At 44.4% G+C, this 22482-nt stretch overlaps 1 protein-coding gene across 1 annotated transcript in view; it reads left to right on the top strand.

Moving 5' to 3' along the window:
• LOC112267475 (rho guanine nucleotide exchange factor 17) overlaps nucleotides 1–22175 on the top strand; it is a 107432-nt gene extending 85257 nt beyond the window's left edge. The window contains exons 4-20 of the mRNA XM_042297651.1: nucleotides 4249–4365; nucleotides 7242–7334; nucleotides 8025–8210; nucleotides 10019–10069; nucleotides 10421–10530; nucleotides 12844–12929; nucleotides 13048–13166; nucleotides 14279–14486; nucleotides 14617–14690; nucleotides 14883–15070; nucleotides 15494–15738; nucleotides 16027–16294; nucleotides 16399–16485; nucleotides 16599–16815; nucleotides 18323–18497; nucleotides 19286–19561; nucleotides 19669–22175. Of these exons, the coding sequence (XP_042153585.1) occupies nucleotides 4249–4365; nucleotides 7242–7334; nucleotides 8025–8210; nucleotides 10019–10069; nucleotides 10421–10530; nucleotides 12844–12929; nucleotides 13048–13166; nucleotides 14279–14486; nucleotides 14617–14690; nucleotides 14883–15070; nucleotides 15494–15738; nucleotides 16027–16294; nucleotides 16399–16485; nucleotides 16599–16815; nucleotides 18323–18497; nucleotides 19286–19561; nucleotides 19669–19880 (2712 nt within the window). The 3' untranslated portion in view covers nucleotides 19881–22175. The remainder of the gene's footprint in view (nucleotides 1–4248; nucleotides 4366–7241; nucleotides 7335–8024; nucleotides 8211–10018; nucleotides 10070–10420; nucleotides 10531–12843; nucleotides 12930–13047; nucleotides 13167–14278; nucleotides 14487–14616; nucleotides 14691–14882; nucleotides 15071–15493; nucleotides 15739–16026; nucleotides 16295–16398; nucleotides 16486–16598; nucleotides 16816–18322; nucleotides 18498–19285; nucleotides 19562–19668) is intronic.
• The last annotated feature ends 307 nt before the right edge of the window (nucleotides 22176–22482 follow it).

The following is a 22482-nucleotide window of genomic DNA, read 5'->3' as shown; positions in this document are numbered from 1 at the left end:
GTTAGCCCATGCTAGTGAAATGCAATCCGAATCTATAGCATTGTTAGCCCATGCTAGTGAAATGCAGTCAGACTTTGTAGCTTTGTTAGCCCATGCTAGTGAAATGCAATCAGAATCTATAGCATTGTTAGCCCATGCTAGTGAAATGCAGTCAGACTGTGTAGCTTTGTTAGCCCATGCTAGTGAAATGCAATCAGACTGTGTAGCTTTGTTAGCCCATGCTAGTGAAATGCAATCAGAATCTATAGCATTGTTAGCCCATGCTAGTGAAATGCAGTCAGACTTTGTAGCTTTGTTAGCCCATGCTAGTGAAATGCAATCAGAATCTATAGCATTGTTAGCCCATGCTAGTGAAATGCAGTCAGAATGTGTAGCTTTGTTAGCCCATGCTCGTGAAATGCAGTCAGACTGTGTAGCTTTGTTAGCCCATGCTAGTGAAATGCAATCAGAATCTATAGCATTGTTAGCCCATGCTAGTGAAATGCAGCCAGAATGTGTAGCATTGTTAGCCCATGCTAGTGAAATGCAGTCAGAATGTGTAGCATTGGTAGCCCATGCTAGTGGAATGAAGCGAGTAGTAATCCCTTGACCTCTCTGAACTGTCACCCCCCATTCACCTCTCTCTCACCCCATTCACCTCTCTCTCACCCCCTCACCCTCTTCACCCCTCTCATCCTCTTCACCCCTCTCTCACCCACTCACTTCTCCCCCCTCACCCTTCTCTCTCTCACCCCCTCACCATTCCTTTTCACCCCCCACTCTCTCACCCCTCAGGCCTTCTCCCCTTCTACAGTTCAGCCTCTTGTGGTGATACCCTGTCAAAACACATCTGTCTCAGTAGCCCTGAACTGGCCTTGACCCCGTGTACTAGCACATTCTGAACCTAATTGGCGACTATGTAGTCTTGCTCTCTCCTTTGACAGACAGCCAACAGTAACATCATGTACAGTTGGTAGACCCAGGATAGTGGGATCCATTCCTGGGACCATAACATTTATGCACGTATGACTGTAAGTGGCTTTGGATAAAAGTGTCTGCTAAATGGCATATAGTATTATTATTATTGGAGAGTCAAAAGGACAGGGATTATACTGTAGAACCAGGGAGGGTGTGTCAGAGAGTTGGCCTGCCAGTTAGGGCCAGCCTTGTGTTTCCAGACATTCTGTTTACATGCTGTTCAGTTCCACCTGTCCGGACTCCACACTGAGTTTATTTAGGTTATGAATATAGTGTGTTTGTGGACGGGAGCTTTGGGATGTAATTTTATTTTTTATTTTACCTTTATTTAACTAGGCAAGTCAGTTAAGAACAAATTCTTATTTTCAATGACGGCCTAGGAACTGCCTGTTCAGGGGCAGAACGACAGATTTGTACCTTGTCAGCTCGGGGGTTTGAACTTGCAACCTTCCGGTTACTAGTCCAACGCTCTAACCACTAGGCTACGCTGTCGCCCTGTTTGAAAGTCTGAGCAGTTCATTCCAGATTGATGAAGGAGAGCGAGAGAGATTTGTGCTTTTTATCAAGTTTGTCACTTAAAGATCCAATGTAGCTGTTTTAATCTAAATATCAAATAATTTCTGGGTAACAATAAAGTACCATACTGTGATTTGTTTTAAATTAAAATGGCGCATTTAAAAAAAAAACTAAAATAGCTTCCTGGTGATGTCACCGGGCAGGCCACAACTCTATCCCACAATAACAGGCTGAAATGTCAGGTAGTCTTTTCAAACAGCTCTTACACTAAAAGGGCATTTTCACAATTTCACAGTATTATTCCAACCTCGTGGTGTGGAAATACTCTATATATAAAACACAGGAAAATCATGTTTTTAACTGCGCTGGGCCTTTTAAAAAGGAGGGGGAAAAAATAATGACTTTCACATTATTCCCACATTAGAAGGGAAAGAGTGACAAGAGGAGGGGCAGAGTGGCTGCTTGTGTAACTGGAGGGATGGAGAGAGGGGGGAGACAGGTGACTGCGTAGGTGTACAGCACAGGGGACTGCTGAGGGGAGGACAGGCTCGTAATAACGTCTGAAAGGCAGTGAATGGAATGGTATCAAACACATGGAAACCATCTGTTCTGTAAACCATGTGCTCGATGCCATTCCATTCATTCCATTTCAGCCGTTACTATGAGCCTGTCCTCCCCAATTAAGGTGCCACTGGCCTCCTGACGGTGTACAGCACCTGATTTATCACACTTTGAACGATAGAGCAGCCTTTCTCCATCCTGCTATCACTCCTTACAGATGGAGAGAGGGATGATGGGAGAGTGGGATAATGGAGAGGGTAGCTCTTTTCACGAGTGGTCATAATGCCTATTTCTGTGTTACCATTAAACCATGTCTGTCTGTCTGTCTGTCTGTCTGTCTGTCTGTCTGTCTGTCTGTCTCTCTCTCTCTCTGTCTCTATTCTGTCTGTGTCTCTCTCTCTCTGTGTCTCTCTGTCTGTGTCTCTCTCTCTCTCTGTCTTTATTCTGTCTGTCTCTCTCTCTCTCTGTCTGTGTCTCTCTCTCTCTCTCTCTCTCTTTATTCTGTCTGTGTCTCTCTCTCTGTCTGTCTCTCTCTGTGTGTCTCTCTCTCTGTCTGTCTCTTTTCATTTCCTTTCCCCCCTCTCATTTCTGTCTCTCCTCCTCACTCATCCCCATTGTGTAGAAGAAAGGCAGGTCAGAGTGAGTCACAGTGTGTGTCAGTGTGGGGAGCATGCCATAATGCGTGTTGTGCAACACGTCCTGTGTATGTGTGTGTTTGTCTCTCTCCCCACGGAGGAATGCCCCTTTTCCCCACGGAGGAATGCCCCTTTTCCCCACGGAGCAATGCCCCCTTTCCCCACGGAGGAATGCCCCCTTTCCCCACGGAGGAATGCCCCTTTCCCCACGGAGGAATGCCCCTTTCCCCTAATTGAGGAATGCCCCTTTTCCCCCATGGAGGATGCCCCTTTCCCCCAATTGAGGAATGCCCCTTTCCCCACGGAGGAATGCCCCTTTCCCCACGGAGGAATGCCCCTTTCCCCCAATTGAGGAATGCCCCTTTCCCCCAATTGAGGAATGCCCCTTTCCCCATGGAGGAATGCCCCTTTCCCCATGGAGGAATGCCCCTTTCCCCACGGAGGAATGCCCCTTTCCCCACGGAGGAATGCCCTTTCCCCTAATTGAGGAATGCCCCGTTCCCTAATTGAGGAATGCCCCTTTCCCCACGGAGGAATGCCCCTTTCCCCACGGAGGAATGCCCCTTTCCCCACGGAGGAATGCCCCTTTCCCCTAATTGAGGAATGCCCCTTCTCCCCACGGAGGATGCCCCTTTCCCCTAATTGAGGAATGCCCCTTTCCCCTAATTGAGGAATGCCCCTTTCCCCTAATTGAGGAATCCCCTTTCCCTAATTGAGGAATGCCCCTTTTCCCCCACCGAGGATGCCCTTTCCCCCAATTGAAGAATGCCCCTTTCCCCCAATTGAGGAATATACCTTTCCCCAATTGAGGAATGCCCCTTTCCCCCAATCGAGGCATGCCCTTTTTACTTTGGTTTTTAAGCCTGGAGGGAGACTTCCTATGTATCACCATATTGGCCAATCCCAGCCAGAGCCAGGCTCACCAACCACTTGTTGCCGGGCAAGATTCACCCTCCTTCAGGGTCAGTTTATAGCCTGTCGCATGCTTCGAACAGGTCCGCGCATATATTATGACAAAATGTTTTTGTTTGTTTTGGCGTTTGGTAGTTTTTTTTCTTCCACGCCCCTTTTTCAGTGATTGGTCAACAGTACTACACCTAGTCAGAGTGGAAACTATGGACGGGATTCTTTAATGAAGTGGTTGTCATTCAACAAGAGACAACTAGTTTTCTTGCTTTTTTTTTCTCACTTGAGAAATACTGCACCAAACGTCTTAGTCACACAATTTTATATCTAACTAAGACCTACTCTGCAAAAACGACAAAATTAATGACAGATTTCTTGATTTATCTCAGATTAATTCAGTCTATTTCAGGTGATGTACACTGGATATGTTGTTGCTACGGTGTCTCTAAAGGGACAAACAGTAATATTGCCACTTTATTTCCCCTTGTTTTTCAAGCAAAAGTCTTTTAAGGGAGTATGCGAGGCACAGGCAGTTCCTCACTCTACGTAGCTGGATTATGCTAGTAGCAAATCAAACCTAGTATGAGGGGGGCCTTTTACACTGTGTTTATATTCCCGTTTGCCTGTTAACTTTCTCTCTCCTCTCCTCTCTATCTTTCTCTCTTCCTCACAGTTCTCCAAAGAGATTCTTGCTAATATTTATTCAGCATACATCGATAACTTTCTGAACGCCAAAGACGCCGTGAGGATCGCAAAGGAGGCCAAGCCGGCATTCCTCAAGTTCCTGGAGGTGAGTGTGTACACTACCGTTCAAAAGTTTATGGTCACTTAGAAATGCCCTTGTTTTCCATGGAAAAATACATGAAACGAGTTGCAAAATGAGTAGGAAACGTAGTCAAGACGTTGACAAGGTTATAAATAATGATTTTTATTTAAAAAATAATTGTGTCCTTCAAACTTTGCTTTCGTCCAAGAATCTTGCAATTACAGCCTTGCAGACCTTTGGAGTTCTAGTTGTCAATTTGTTGATGTAATCTGAAGAGATTTCACCCCATGCTTCCTGAAGCACCTCCCACAAGTTGGATTGGCTTGATGGGCCCCTTCTTACGTACCATACGGTCAAGCTGCTCCCACAACAGCTCAATAGGGTTGAGATCCGGTGACTGTGCTGGCCACTCCATTATAGACAGAATACCAGCTGACTGCTTCTTCCCTAAATAGTTATTGCATAGTTTGGAGCTGTGCTTTGGGTCATTGTCCTGTTGTACAAGGAAATTGGCTCCAATTAAGTGCTGTCCAGTACACAACGTTGTACGAGATCTTCAGTTTCTTGGGAATTTAGTGCATGGAATAGCCTTCATTTCTCAGAACAAGAATAGACTGATGAGTTTCAGAAGAAAGTTAATTGTTTCTGGCCATTTTGAGCCTGTAATCGAACCCACAAATGCTGATGCTCCAGATACTCAACTAGTCTAATGAAGGCCAGTTTTATTGCTTCTTTAATCAGAACAACAGTTTTCAGCTGTGCTAAGATAATTGCAAAAGGGTTTTCTAATGATCAATTAGCCTTTTAAAATGATAAACTTGGATTAGCTAACACAACGTGCCATTGGAACACAGGAGTGATGGTTGCTAATAATGCCTGTGTAGATAGTCCATAAAAACAGCCAGCCGTTTCCAGCTACAATAGTAATTTACAATATTAACAATGTCTACACTGCATTTCTGATCAATTTTATGTATTTTAATGGACAAAAAATGAGCTTTTAAAAACTAGGGCATTTGTAAGTGACCCCATACCTTTGAACGGTAGTCTGTCTGCTGTTGATATGAGTGTGTTTGTGTAGATGAGTGTGATACATGGACTTGTCTCTAAGTGTCTTTATCGTGTGTGTGTGTGTGTGTGTGTGCGCACATCCTGTCCCTGTTGCTCTTCCAATGGCAGTTCTCTCAGGAGGTTTTCTTTAGAAAGAGACACTCGATCACTCATCCCCTGATGCCGGGCGAACACTACAGGACTTTCAAAATCCTAACATGGCTGAGCCTCTCACATTAAACAACCGTCTTTCCTGTAGCTTGTTGTCTTGGCAACGTAGTGACGCTCGCACTAAACCATGTGGCACAGACAGGAGGTCACACAATACAACGTTCTTCACGTGGTCGTGAGGATTCTCCATACCACACTAAAACAATGACACGATTAGATTATTAATGTAGCTGGAACGAGCTGTGGCTCAAAGCAGCCTCATAAGCGTTTCCAGTCAGACATTCACGCTTTGCATACAGTGTTGAAATATCTAGTCAACCGTTTGAATTGAATAATATTGCCTGCGAACTTCAGAGCTCTAACGATTTTGACGCTTTGGTTAAAGGCAAGTACAAACGCATTCTAGTACTAGTCATCTGTCCTTCTCTAGTCTACATATTCATTCTAGTACTAGTCATCTGTCCTTCTCTAGTCTACATATTCATTCTAGTACTAGTCATCTGTCCTTCTCTAGTCTACATATTCATTCTAGTACTAGTCATCTGTCCTTCTCTAGTCTACATATTCATTCTAGTACTAGTCATCTGTCCTTCTCTAGTCTACATATTCATTCTAGTACTAGTCATCTGTCCTTCTCTAGTCTACATATTCATTCTAGTACTAGTCATCTGTCCTTCTCTAGTCTACATATTCATTCTAGTACTAGTCATCTGTCCTTCTCTAGTCTACATATTCATTCTAGTACTAGTCACCTGTCCTTCTCTAGTCTACATATTCATTCTAGTACTAGTCACCTGTCCTTCTCTAGTCTACATGTCGCTGATCACTTTTCCCAAAACTTGTCGTTGCACGTTCACACTACAAAGGCATTGCAGATTTTGTGTCGATAAAATCAAACATGTTTGATGTCTCAGGATGTCTGGGACTTCTCAAAGACGGGATCGATAGCCCTCGGATTACGTCTCTGACCCGAGTAGGCGACGACATAGATTTGATCTCCGATCTTCTAAACGTGTCTAGGACAGCTTAATTGGGTCCACAGTCGTGTAGTGTACACCTGGCTTGAGGTAGAGAAGTCTGGCCCAGTTCTTTTGGATTACACACACACAGGTGTGATAGGCAGGTTCTGCTGAAGGGAATCATTTACATTTGAGTCATTTAGCAGGGGTGGGAGGGCCAAGAGGCCAGAGGGGACCGAACGCAGTGCTCAGGTTGGGGTGTAGTGTTTGAGCATAGCCTGACGGTAGGGAGGGGCAGTTCCTCACTAGTCAGATGGCTACTGATTGGCAGAGCTGAGACATTGAGCTCAAAACATGTGGATGTGTGTTCCTGCATGTCTGTCTGTGTATAGTTCAGTGTGTGTGTGTGTCCCTATTTCTCCATCTGTTGTTTTTATCCCCTCTATAGTTGACCTTTGACCAGACTAGATTACTTTTAAAAAGTCACAGGTCTTCTTCAGTGAGACGGTCACAGGAGGGTGACTGATCAGAATGTGGAACCATACCGCCATCTAGTGTCTGTGGAGAAACCAGACCGATTATTCACACCGTATGGCTCATATGTACTGTATGTCTGACTAGAACTCTGTCCCGTTCTCCCTTTCTCTCTTTTCTGTCTTCTTTTCTTCTCAACCCCCCCCCCACACACACACACACACACACACACACACACACACACAGACCAGTATGCGTGAGAACAAGGAGAAGCAGGCCCTGGGTGATCTGATGATCAAGCCTGTCCAGAGGATCCCCCGTTATGAGCTGCTGGTCAAGGTGAGTCCCCTCAACTCTGCCGAACTCAGTCAATCAATCAAATGTATTTATAAAGCCCTTACATCAGCAGGTGTCACAAAGTGCTGTACAGAAACCCAGCCCATGCAGATGTAGAAGCACAGTGGCTAGGAAAAACTCCCTAGAAAGGCAGGAACCTAGGAAGAAACATAGAGAGGAACCAGGCTCTGAGTGGTGGCCAGTCCTCTTCTGGCTGTGCTGGGTGGAGATTATAACAGTACATGGCCAAGATGTTCAGGATCCCCATGGTTCCCTCTGCCTAACTGGGGTAAATCCTAGGCAAGACTCAGGCTTTTCCTGGCCTAGCTATTTCCACAATGTCAACCAATTTAGTGTTGAAGGCCTGCGTATGAAAGATGAAAATAAGCTTGTATATACAGTGGGGCAAAAAAGTATTTAGTCATTTTATTTTCCACCATCATTTGCAAATAAATTCATTAAAAATCCTACAATGTGATTTTCTGGATTTTTTTTTCTTCTCATTTTGTCTGTCATAGTTGAAGTGTACCTATGATGAAAATTACAGGCCTCTCTCATCTTTTTAAGTGGGAGAACTTGCACAATTGGTGGCTGACTAAATACTTTTTTGCCCCTCTGTATATGAAGGCATATTCTCTTACAGGTGGTGCTTCCTTTTACTTGGTAGTAAAATGTGGTGTCCCTGTTCTCTAGGATCTGTTGAAGCACACTCCTGAGGAACATCCAGACCACCCGTTGCTATTGGATGCCCAGAGAGACATCAAGCGATTGGCTGAGAAGATCAATAAGGGGCGTCGCTCTGCGGAGGAGGTGGAGAGAGAGACACGCGTCATGCAGGAGATAGAAGCCCACATCGAGGGAGTGGAACATGTCAGAGATGTAGGACACTCACACGCACACTACCGTTCAAAAGTTTAGGGTCACTTAGAAATGTCCTTGTTTTTGAAAGAAAATCACTTTTTTTGTACATTAAAATAACATCAAATTGATCAGAGACATTGTTAATATTGTAAATGACTTGTAGCTGGAAACGGCATATTTAAAAAACGTTTCATTTAAACATTTCATTTAAAAACAGAATATATAGATATATATTTAAAACATTTAATTTAAAAACAGAATATATAGATATATATTTAAAACATTTCATTTAAAAACAGAATAGATTAAAAAACATTTCATTTAAAAACAGAATATATAGATATATATTTAAAACATTTCATTTAAAAACAGAATATATAGATATATAGATATATATTTAAAACATTTCATTTAAAAACAGAATATATAGATATATATTTAAAACATTTCATTTAAAAACAGAATATATAGATATATATTTAAAACATTTAATTTAAAAACAGAATATATAGATATATATTTAAAACATTTAATTTAAAAACAGAATATATAGATATATATATAATATATATATAGATATATATTTAAAACATTTCATTTAAAAAGATATATATTTAAAACAGAATATATATATATATATATATTTAAAACATTTCATTTAAAAACAGATATATATTTAAAACATTTCATTTAAAAACAGAATATATATATATATATAGATATATATTTAAAACATTTCATTTAAAAAGAGAATATATATATATAATATATTTAAAACATTTCATTTAAAAACAGAATATATAGATATATATTTAAAACATTTAATTTAAAAACAGAATATATAGATATATATTTAAAACATTTCATTTAAAAACAGAATATATAGATATATATTTAAAACATTTCATTTAAAAACAGAATATATAGATATATATTTAAAACATTTCATTTAAAAACAGAATATATAGATATATAGATATATATTTAAAACATTTCATTTAAAAACAGAATATATAGATATATATTTAAAACATTTCATTTAAAAACAGAATATATAGATATATAGATATATATTTAAAACATTTCATTTAAAAACAGAATATATAGATATATAGATATATATTTAAAACATTTCATTTAAAAACAGAATATATAGATATATAGATATATATTTAAAACATTTCATTTAAAAACAGAATATATAGATATATATTTAAAACATTTAATTTAAAAACAGAATATATATATATATTTAAAACATTTCATTTAAAAACAGAATATATAGATATATATTTAAAACATTTCATTTAAAAACAGAATATATAGATATATATTTAAAACATTTCATTTAAAAACAGAATATATAGATATATATTTAAAACATTTCATTTAAAAACAGAATATGTAGATATATAGATATATATTTAAAACATTTAATTTAAAAACAGAATATATAGATATATAGATATATATTTAAAACATTTAATTTAAAAACAGAATATATAGATATATATATATATTTCATTTAAAAACATTTCATTTAAAAACAGAATATATAGATATATATTTAAAACATTTCATTTAAAAACAGAATATATATATATATATATATATATATATATATATAAAATGAGGGAAAAAAATCCAGAAAATCACATTGTAGGATTTTTTATGAATTTATATATAATTTATATATATATTCTGATATATTCTGTTTTTAAATTAAATGTTTTGAAAGTTTGCAGATTATACGTCGTGCTTTCTTTTGCTTTCTCAAAGTTCATGCTACTGTAATAATGATTATAATCTCTCTCTCTCTCTGACAGATCCTTAACCCAATGAGGAAGTTCCTGAGACAGGAGATGGTGATGGAGGCGGTGAGTCTGAGACACTAGGACAGTAGATTGACGTTGTGCTATTATGATGCTCTTCTGGATAGAGTCTGACAGCAGGGACCATAGATGCTCTGCGGAGGGACTGCTCTGCGGAGGGACTGCTCTGCGGAGGGACTGCTCTGCGGAGGGACTGCTCTGCGGAGGGACTGCTCTGCTGAGGGACTGCTCTGCGGAGGGACTGCTCTGCGGAGGGACTGCTCTGCTGAGGGACTGCCCTCTGTCAGATATCAATCTACAATCTAGATAACGGATGAGAAGGATAGGACTGTGTTTCTCTCTGTCGCTGTCTCTCTCACTCTCTCACTCTGTCTGTCTCTGTCTCTGTCTCTGCAGAAGACCGTGGGGGGTAAGAAGGACCGCTCTCTCTTCCTCTTCAGTGATCTGCTCATCTGCACCACCCTCAAGAGGAAGTCTGGATCCCTGAGACGCAGCTCCATGAGCCTGTGAGACATACACACACACATTCACATACACACTCACAAACAACACACATACACACACACACACACACACATATAAACATACATACACACACATATTTTATTATTTATATTTTATTTCACCTTTATTTAACCAGGTAGGCTAGTTGAGAACAAGTTCTCATTTACAACTGCGATCTGGCAAAGATAAAGCAAAGCAGTGCGACACAAACAACAACACAGAGTTACACATGGAATAAACAAACATACAGTCAATAATACAATAGAAAAAAAAGTCTATATACAGCGTGTGCAAATGAGGTAGGATAAGGGAGTTAAGGCAATAAAAGGCCATGGTGGTGAAATAATTACAATATAGCAATTAAACACTGTAGTGATAGATATGTAGAAGATGAGTGTGCAAGTAGAGATACTGGGATGCAAAGGAGCAAAATAAGTAAAATAAATAACAGTATGGGGATGAGGTAGTTGGATGGGCTATTTACAGATGGGCTATGTACAGGTGCAGTGATCTGTGAGCTGCTCTGACAGCTGGTGCTTAAAGCTAGTGAGGGAGATATGTCTCCAGCTTCAGTGATTTATGCAGTTTGTTCCAGTCATTGGCAGCAGAGAACTGGAAGGAAAGGCGACCAAATGAGGAATTGGCTTTGGGGGTGACCAATGAAATATACCTGCTGGAGCGTGTGCTACGGGTGGGTGCTGCTATGGTGACCAGCGAGCTGAGATAAGGCGGGGCTTTACCTAGCAAAGACTTATAGATGACCTGGAGCCAGTGGGTTTGGTGATGAATATGAAGTGAGGGCCAGCCAACGAGAGCGTACAGGTCGCAGTGGTGGGTAGTATATGGGGCTTTGGTGACAAAACAGATGGCACTGTGATAGACTGCATCCAATATGCTGAGTAGAGGGTTGGAGGCTATTTTATATGTTTTATGAGGATGTGTTTGGCAGCATGAGTGATTCACACACTTACATACATACACACACACACACACACTCACACTCACATACACACACACACTCACATACACACTCACATACACACACACACACTTACACACACACACACATACTTACATACACACTCACATATACACTCGCATACTTACATACACACACACACACACACACACACTCACATACACACACACACACACACACTCACATATATACACACACACACATACACACTCACATATACACACACACATACTCACATATACACACATACACACACACACACACACATACACTCACATACACACTCATATACACTCACATACACTCACATACACACTCATATACACACATATACTCACACACACACCTGCAATGCAGCTGCTTGAGCTTCTGAATCACAATGTAGAATGGAAACAGACAGATCAGTCCATCTTGTATTTGTTCCATTCCACTCACTAACAACCTTCCTGAGAAGTCCCTATTAGGGACTGAGTAAGGCAACACCGTCAACACGCGAGCTATTCAAAGACTTTATATTAGGATCTGAGTTGGCAACGTTATGCCCTTAACCCTTAACGTTCACCACATTGAGATATAAAAGATCTAGACACTGGGTCCAAGATGTGCCACTTTTGTTTTTCAACTAATCTACTCGCGTTCGCATCCGTCGATTCATGGACTGTCTATATCCTGGTTGGTTTACACGGCCCGACTTCGTACTAGCACTCGGTGTGCACAGGGAGCAGTGTCATCACGTCATCCAAAAACATGCCAGACATTTGGATGAATATAAAATGTTAATATCTTTGGGGGGGATATTTGAAGTCTGACTTCTTTATGGGTCCGTCTATGGAAATGTCCTTTCTGGGCCAGACGAGTTAAACTGCAAGACTGTAGCAGTAGTCAAAACCATGCTTCCAGACAGGAATCCTGGTCCCTTGGTTCACCCATAGAGATAGTTAGAGGACTTTGTATCTGTGCCATTATAGTGTATTTGACCACATGGGCAGCGCCATTGAGGCTATCTTCATTTTGAAGTAGTCCATTTACTTCTTCACTATTTGGCTGAGCCCTCCTGATGAGCCGGATGGACACGAACGATCAGTCAATGAAGTCGGAAGCCCCACCCAGTTGACTACATTTGTTGAAGCCCTCAATGGCGCTGCCCATACTAAAATAGCCTTTTGGCCACTAGAGGCCTCTATCATTCTCTATGGGTTCACCCAATCATTTGCAGTGTTAAATAAAATGAGACTTGCTGCCCCCTGGTGTTGCCTGAAACACATTGCATCGTAGACCGAAATAACTAACTATCTCTCTCCCTGTCCTCTCGTCTTTCTGTCTCCCCCTCTTCCAGGTACTCTGTTGCCAGTGTGATCGACACTTCCAGTAAATATAAATTCCTGTGGAAACTTCCCCTAGAGGACGTGGAGATGGTGAAAAGTAAGACTCCTGAAGGCTCATGGGATGTGTAGGTTATATGTGTAGGTTATATGTGGGATCTGTAGTTTCCTGTGAGTATCAGAGGTCAAATGTCATCATCTCTTTTCCTGTATGTTAGACCCCTCCCAGGCAACCAACAAAGAGACCATCCAGAAGATGATTGGTCGACTGGACGAGGACCTGAGTACACTGGGACAGATCAGCAAACTATCAGAGACTCTCAGCTTCCCTCACCAGGTAACACACACACACACACACACATGCACTCGTCTCATAGTCGTCTAACAGATCTCATACACAATTACATTTGTCCCCCTCCCCCACACACACACCTCTCTCTCCTTCTCAGGGATACAGTCTCATACACACCATTTAAAAAAAACCTCACTCTCTCTCTCCTCTCTCCTCTCTCCCAGGGAAACAGTCTCATACACACCTCGGTTAACAAACCTCTCTCTCTCTCTCTCCTCTCTCTCTGAGAAACAGTCTCATACACACCTCGGTTAACAAACCTCTCTCTCTCTCCTCTCTCTCTGAGAAACAGTCTCATACACACCTCGGTTAACAAACCTCTCTCTCTCTCCTCTCTCTCTGAGAAACAGTCTCATACACACCTCGGTTAACAAACCTCTCTCTCTCTCCTCTCTCTCTGAGAAACAGTCTCATACACACCTCGGTTAACAAACCTCTCTCTCTCTCCTCTCTCTCTGAGAAACAGTCTCATACACACCTCGGTTAACTTCTTCGATATAGGGGGCGCTCTTTTAATTTTTCGATAAAAAAAACGTTCCCGTTTTAAACAAGATATTTGGTCACGAAAAGATGCTTGACTATGCATATAATTGACAGCTTTGGAAAGAAAACACTCTGACGTTTCCAAAACTGCAAAGATATTGTCTGTGAGTGCCACAGAACTGATGCTACAGGCGAAACCAAGATGAAATTTCAAACAGGAAATGCCCCAGATTCTGAAGGCGCTGTGTTCTAATGTCTCCTATATGGCTGTGAATGCGCCAGGAATGAGCCTACACTTTCTGTCGTTTCCCCAAGGTGTCTGCAGCATTGTGACGTATTTGTAGGCATGTCATTGGAAGATTGACCATAAGAGACTACATTTACCAGGTGCCCACTTGGTGTCCTCCGTCAAAATTATTGCGTAATCTCCAGCTGCGTGCAATTTTCCATTTGGTTCAGAGGAGAAACCAAACTTCCACGAATGATTTATCATCGAATAGATGTGAAAAACACCTTGAGGATTGATTCTAAACAACGTTTGCCATGTTTCTGTCGATATTATGGAGTTAATTTGGAAAAAAGTTAGGCGTTAACAAACCTTTCTCTCCCCTCAGTCTCTGGATGATGTGATAAAGGACCTGATGTCGTCGGTCCACAGGGAGCTTGCAGAGAAACAGTCTCTAGCCTTCAGTATGAGCTTCCTGCCCACCAAGCTGGAGCTGACCACGGCCTCCGCAGAAACAAGCTTCGTCTTCGAGTTCAGCTCCCCAGACACACGCAGCAACTTCCAACAGGCCTTCGAAGATGCCAAGAAGAAACTGGGTACGAGAAAACACATGTTCATGTTATTTAACATGGAATTAAAAGGGATTGTTCACTAGAGCCTTTCCCTTGAGAGTAAACAGTAGGTAAATAACCTCTATCTCGCCCTTCCTTTGTCCTATGTGTGCAGCAATGAATAAGGACCAGTGGGACCCAGAGTTCCTGAAGGCGATCCCCATTATGAAGACTCGTAGTGGGATGCAGGTAAGAGAGACACCAGCCTGTCCTGATGGTGTGCAGGGTTGGGCTCAATTAGATTTGAAGGCAGCAAATTCAGGAAGTGATTTGAATTTAACATTCTGACATTACCAGGCCATTCTGACTATGGCACAACTTGATGGAGAACACACCTACTTCAGTATTCATAGTCCTTTTCCTCCTATCCTCCCTCCCCAGTTCTCCTGTGCCTCCCCCAGCCACAGTTGTCCAGAGAGCAGCAGTGAGGTGTGGGTGTGTAACAGTGATGGTTATGTGGGCCAGGTGTGTCTGCTCAACATCAGAGACCAGCCCACTGTAGAGGCCTGTATCGCTGTCTGCTCTGCTAGGATCATCTGTATCGCCGCGGTCCCTGGACTCAAGGGGAGGTTGGTACACAGAGCATAGTGTACAAACACACATGTATCAGTCCCTGGACTCAAGGGGAGGTTGGAACACAGAGCATAGTGTACAAACACACACGTATCAGTCCCTGGATTCAAGGGGAGGTTGGAACACAGAGCATAGTGTACAAACACACACGTATCAGTCCCTGGATTCAAGGGGAGGTTGGAACACAGAGCATAGTGTACAAACACACACGTATCAGTCCCTGGATTCAAGGGGAGGTTGGAACACAGAGCATAGTGTACAAACACACACGTATCAGTCCCTGGACTCAAGGGGAGGTTGGTACACAGAGCATAGTGTACAAACACACACATATCAGTCTTTACTGTTGATGTCCTGCAATGCTTAGCTAGCATTACTGACTTCTAAGAAATCAGTGTCCTGCATCCTGTGTCTCCTAGGGAACGTGGAGTGGAGCACTCCTCAGCCCCTCCCCCTGTAGCTGTTGACTCCACCCCATTCCGGCAGCAGCAGCTACACATCTCCATCTCTCATTCGTCGCTGGAGCTGACCAAGCCCCCTTCAGGGGCGGGGCCAGAGTTAGTTCCATTTGATAGTGATGACACGGACGATGAAGATTCTCCTAGCCCCTCCTCTACACTGCAGAGCCAAGCCAGTCACTCTACTGTGTCATCCAGCTATGGCAGTGAGTACTCTCTCACACATACACGCACACACACACACACACACACACACACACATTCACATAAAACCCCAAGCCATCCATTCATCCAGCTATGGCAGTGAGTACTCTCACACACACACACACACACACATTCACATAAAACCCCAAGCCATCCATTCATCCAGCTATGGCAGTGAGTACTCTCTCACACACATTCACATAAAACCCCAAGCCATCCATTCATCCAGCTTGGGGAACAAGTTTTCACCGACTTAAACACCCTGACTATCCTTTGTCCCTCTGTCCTAGATGAGGAGGGGTCTGGTTCTAAGGACATGGCTACAGAGACCACCAGTAGTGAGGAGGAGCAGGACTACCCCGTGGCCAGTTCTTATGGAGCTCCAGGCAGGCCAGGGGGGGGTGGAATAGGTCGACCCCACAGCGAGAGCCCCATGGACGGGAGAGCGATGCGCCGCTCCTCCCGGGGATCCTTCACTAGAGCCAGTCTGGAGGATCTGCTCAGCATTGACCCGGAGGCTTACCAGAGCTCTGTGTGGCTGGGCACAGAGGACGGATGGTAAACACACATACAAACACACGCAAATACACACCGACACGTACAGAAACGCACACAAACACACGTTGAAATCCTAACTCCGTGTTTTGAACTCTCTCTGTCAGTATCCATGTGTACCAGTCATCAGACAACATTCGGAACCGTAAGAACAGCATGAAGATGCAGCATTCTGCCCCCATCCTGTGTGTTCTGTGAGTCTGGCTGCTTTCATGTTCGCCCACATCAGAGAAGTCTACCACTTTTACCTTTTAAATGGTGATTTACTACTTCAGTGTCTGACAATCTCCTCCCTCTCTTCTCTCAGCTACCTGGACAACAAGGTGTTTGCGTCCCTGGCCAACGGAGATGTGATCGTCTACCAGAGGGAGGTGGGGAGTTTCTGGGACGCCCAGTCATCTCAGACGTTGAGTCTGGGCACGCCCAGTAGTCCTGTCACTAAGATGGTCCCGGTCGGTGGGAAGCTGTGGTGTGGTTCACAGAACCGCGTTCTCATCATCAACACAACCACACTGGTGCAAGAGGTATGGTTACATTACGGTCCAATCACAAGATGGATGGATGGATGGATGGAACGATGGATGGATGGATGGATGGATGGATGGAACGATGGATGGATGGATGGATGGATGGATGGATGGATGGATGGATGGATGGATGGATGGATGGATGGATGGATGGATGGATGGATGGATGGATGGATGGATGGATGGATGGATGGATGGATGGATGGATGGAACGATGGATGGATGGATGGATGGATGGATGGATGGATGGATGGATGGATGGAACGATGGATGGATGGATGGATGGATGGATGGATGGATGGATGGATGGATGGAAGGATGGATGGATGGATGGATGGATGGATGGATGGATGGAACAATGGATGGATGGATGGAAGGATGGATGGATGGATGGATGGATGGATGGATGGAACAATGGATGGATGGATGGATGGATGGATGGATTGGATGGATGGATGGATGGATGGAAGGATGGATGGATGGAATGATGGATGGATGGATGGATGGATGGAAGGATGGGATGGAATGATGGATGGATGGATGGATGGATGGATGGATGGATGGATGGATGGATGGATGGATGGATGGATGGATGGATGGATGGATGGATGGATGGATGGATTGGAGGATGGATGGATGGATGGAAGGATGGATGGATGGAATGATGGATGGATGGATGGAAGGATGGATGGAACGATGGATGGATGGAACGATGGATGGATGGATGGATGGATGGATGGATGGATGGATGGATGGAAATGATGGATGGAAGGATGGATGGATGGAACGATGGATGGATGTATGGATGGAACGATGGATGGATGTATGGATGGAACGATGGATGGATGGATGAATGGAAGGAAGGATGGATGGAACGATGGATGGATGGATGGATGGAACGATGGATGGATGGATGGAACGATGGATGGATGGATGGGTGGATGGAACGATGGATGGATGGATGGGTGGATGGATGGATGGATGGATGGATGGATGGATGGATGGATGGAACGATGGATGGATGGAACGATGGATGGATGGATGGATGGAACGATGGATGGATGGATGGATGGATGGATGGAAGGATGGATGGATGGATGGATGGAACGATGGATGGATGGATGGATGGATGGATGGATGGAACGATGGATGGATGGATGGAACGATGGATGGATGGATGGAACGATGGGTGGATGGATGGAACGATGGATGGATGGATGGATGGATGGATGGATGGATGGAACGATGGAACGATGGATGGATGGATGGATGGATGGATGAATGGATGGATGGATGGATGGATGGATGGATGGATGGATGGAACGATGGATGGATGGATGGAACGATGGATGGATGGAACGATGGATGGATGGATGGATGGAACGATGGATGGATGGATGGAACAATGGATGGATGGATGGAACGATGGATGGATGGATGGATGGAACGATGGATGGATGAAATGGATATCTGGGTGATTGTAACCTCTCTCTCTCCCCTGCAGCACTGGTTCCAGGTGGGCACAGACAGCAGTAGGTGTGTTACCTGCATGGTGAGCTACGGCCAGGGAGTGTGGCTGGCGCTCCAGGGTAGTGCCCAGATCAGACTTTACCACGCCCAGACCTGGGACAGCCTGACGGAGGTGGACGTGGCCCCCGCCGTGCACAAGATGCTTGCAGGTAACACAGAGCACACATACACACGCATGCGCACACACCATAAGTCCCCAAAACATCGTAGACATTCACTGCGCACACACACACACACACACATTCAGAGTCAGCGCATTACACCTCTTAACCAGTAGATGGCAGCTCCAGTTCTAAATAAAACGCTTGTTCTCTTCTCTCTGTCTGGCCTTCCTCTCCCTCTCTCTGGCCTTCCTCTCCCTCTCTCTGGCCTTCCTCTCCCTCTCTCTGGCCTTCCTCTCCCTCTCTCTGGCCTTCCTCTCCCTCTGTCTGGCCTTCCTCTCCCTCTCTCTGGCCTTCCTCTCCCTCTGTCTGGCCTTCCTCTCTCTGGCCTTCCTCTCCCTCTCTCTGGCCTTCCTCTCCCTCTGTCTGGCCTTCCTCTCCCTCTCTCTGGCCTTCCTCTCCCTCTCTCTGGCCTTCCTCTCTCTGGCCTTCATCTCCCTCTCTCTGGCCTTCCTCTCTCTGGCCTTCATCTCCCTCTGTCTGGTCTTCCTCTCCCTCTGTCTGGTCTTCCTCTCCCTCTGTCTGGTCTTCCTCTCCCTCTCTCTGGCCTTCCTCTCCCTCTCTCTGGCCTTCCTCTCTCTGGCCTTCCTCTGTCTGGTCTTCATCTCCCTCTGTCTGGTCTTCCTCTCCCTCTGTCTGGTCTTCCTCTCCCTCTGTCTGGTCTTCCTCTCCCTCTGTCTGGTCTTCCTCTCCCTCGGTCTGGCCTTCCTCTCCCTCTCTCTGGCCTTCCTCTCCCTCTCACCTTATCCTCTCTGCCATTCTCATCCCCTCCCCAGGTTCAGATGCGATCATCCGGCAACACAAGGCAGCGTGTCTGAGGATCACAGCTCTCCTGGCCTGTAAGGACCTGCTGTGGATCGGGACCAGTGCAGGGGTGGTCCTGACCCTGTCTATCCCAGCCGTCAGCTCTGGGACTGTGTCAGGGACGCTGCGGTCACCTCTGACCCCCATGGGCTCCGCTCATGGACACACTGGCCATGTTAGGTTCCTCACCTCCATAGAACTACCTGAAGGCTTCGACGTCAACTTCCCCCTGCCCGCCGATACCACAGGTAACCATGTCACTCCACGCACCATTTCTGCTTCCAAACATATTTGCTATACAATGTTTAAAGGGTTACTTCCATATTCATGACCTTTGAACTCCTCTGTCTCCTAGGCAACCCAGCCCAGAGTGGTGTTGAAGGGGGTAATGGGGGTCTGCAGAGGCGAGATTCCGCTCGCCGTCGAGCCTCCGCCCTCCTGCCCGTTAAAACCAATCAGTTGGTGATCTCCGGTGGCGATGGCTATGAGGACTTCCGGCTGACCAATAGCAGTGAGACAGTGGGGCGGGACGACAGTACCAACCACTTACTGCTCTGGAGGGTCTGATCCAATCAGCCGGCCCCATTTATCAAAACCCACCCCTTCAGCACCAGCAACATACTGCCCTGGAGGATGTGAGGCCAAGCCCCCTGCCCCGGGTCTGAGCCAATGAGAGTCCCCCGACCCATTTGAACCCCACCCTCAGCAAAAACCACACATAAACCCGACCCCTCCTCCTCAAAACCCACCCCGTTTTTATTAGGTCCAGTATTTTTGAGTTATTTTCTCCGTCTTCTGATCTCTCTGTGCATGGGTGTTGTTAGCCCAGGCTGAAAAACTACAGGGTCGCTTCAAACCAGGTTTCTGTTGTTGTTTTGGTTTGTTCTGATGCAACTGTCTGTGTTGTTAATCACTGAGTGATGTGTCTGGTGTTTCGGCGTGGACTCTGTCTCTACAGACTTTACTAGGAGAGAGGGAGGGAACAAGTGAGAGAGAGGGAAAGAGAGGGAGAGAAAGAGAGAGCGAGAGATTGGGACAGTGACCAGAGAAAAGTGTGGATAAGGACAGACCGATTAGGTGAAGGATAGGGAGAGAGAAGGAAAGAGAGAGAGGTTGAGGCAGACAGGGTGAAAGTATACTGATGGGAAGAAGATTGTGAATTCTGCAACAAGCCAAATGATGGACTGATGGAAGTAAAAATGGAACAAGGCCATCCTGACAATCCATCCTAGGGAGGAGAGGAGAAATGGAACAAGGCCATCCTAACACTCCATCCTAGGGAGGAGAGGAGAAATGGAACAAGGCCATCCTAACACTCCATCCTAGGGAGGAGAGGGGAAATGGAACAAGGCCATCCTAACACTCCATCCTAGGGAGGAGAGGAGAAATGGAACAAGGCCATCCTAACACTCCATCCTAGGAAGGAGAGGAGAAATGGAACAAGGCCATCCTAACACTCCATCCTAGGGAGGAGAGGAGAAATGGAACAAGGCCATCCTAACACTCCATCCTAGGGAGGAGAGGAGAGATGGAACAAGGCCATCCTAACACTCCATCCTAGGGAGGAGAGGAGAGATGGAACAAGGCCATCCTAACACTCCATCCTAGGGAGGAGAGGAGAGATGGAACAAGGCCATCCTAACACTCCATCCTAGGGAGGAGAGGAGAGATGGAACAAGGCCATCCTAACACTCCATCCTAGGGAGGAGAGGAGAAATGGAACAAGGAGTGAACACTAAACGTCTCTGTTCTCTGAACAAGGATACTAAAGAGTAAACATTATAAAAGTAACCAATGTGCAATATATGGCAAGGGTACCTACTAAGACTATATAAACATACACACACACACACACACACACACACACACACACACTCGTTCTTCACTCGTTCGACAAAACACAGCTCGTCTCTCCATAGCCTATGACAAACATACACATACAACTAGTTCTCACACCTAAATCACTTTTGTGTTTATAATTTTAACAATGTTTTGTTCTACTTAAAGAGAAACAACATCCCACTACCGCAGTGACGTGTGTTTTAAGGCATTGGTTTTAGGGGGCTGTAGTAGAAGAGATATGTTTGTACAGTATTTATGTTTTTGATTTCATCTTTGTCTTTTTACAGCACTTAATTTATAGATGTGTTTTTCTCTCTTTCTTTACCCCGAAGAGATGATTTACAGGAGCTCTGACACACACACACACACACACACACACACACACACACACACACACACACACACACACACACAAACCAGTGCCCTCAGGTTCAGGGTGGTGATAGTGTTTAATCTCTCCAAGCCAAGAGAACTCCCCTACAAACCATCTGGGGACATCACCTTCAACCACTCCAACCAAATGTATCAGCATTAGGCTAATTCCCCCATTGTGAGCCAATGAAGAGGCTAACGGATAATCGGGCGCGACAGGTAGCCTAGCGGTTAAGAGTGTTGGGCCAGTAACCGAAAGGTCGCTGATTCAAATCCTCGTGCCGACTAGGTGAAAAAAAATATGTCAATGTGCTCTTGAGTGAGGCACAATCCTAGTTGCTCCTGTAAGTTGCTCTGGATAAGAGCGTCTGCTAAATGACTCAAATATAATCAGATAACCTGGTCGTTTGATACTCGTCTGCTGCTAGCTGTGTCTCTGTGTAGACGTATATTAGTGGAGCAACCTGTGTCTGTGTAAGTGCTCTGAAACTTTAGCCAAGTGTGGAATTCTAGTTGGTTATTCTATCTGTGTTATTGTGATGTCATATTGGGTTGACTGTGGAACCATGTGATGTCATATTGGGTTGACTGTGGAACCATGTGATGTCATATTGGGTTGACTGTGGAACCATGTGGATTTCATATTGGGTTGACTGGAACCATGTGATGTCATATTGGGTTGACTGTGGAACCATGTGGATGTCATATTGGGTTGACTGTGGAACCATGTGGATGTCATATTGGGTTGACTGTGGAACCATGTGGATGTCATATTGGGTTGACTGTGGAACCATGTGGATGTCATATTGGGTTGACTGTGGAACCATGTGGATGTCATATTGGGTTGATATTGGGTTGACTGAACCATGTGGATGTCATATTGGGTTGACTGTGGAACCATGTGGATGTCATATTGGGTTGACTGTGGAAACCATGTGAATGTCATATTGGGTTG

This window comes from Oncorhynchus tshawytscha, linkage group LG14 (genome assembly GCF_018296145.1).
Source record: "Oncorhynchus tshawytscha isolate Ot180627B linkage group LG14, Otsh_v2.0, whole genome shotgun sequence".
NCBI lineage: Eukaryota > Metazoa > Chordata > Actinopteri > Salmoniformes > Salmonidae > Oncorhynchus > Oncorhynchus tshawytscha.
The sequence above is the reverse complement of the archived record's forward strand: the minus strand, read 5'-3'. Positions and strand labels throughout refer to the sequence as shown.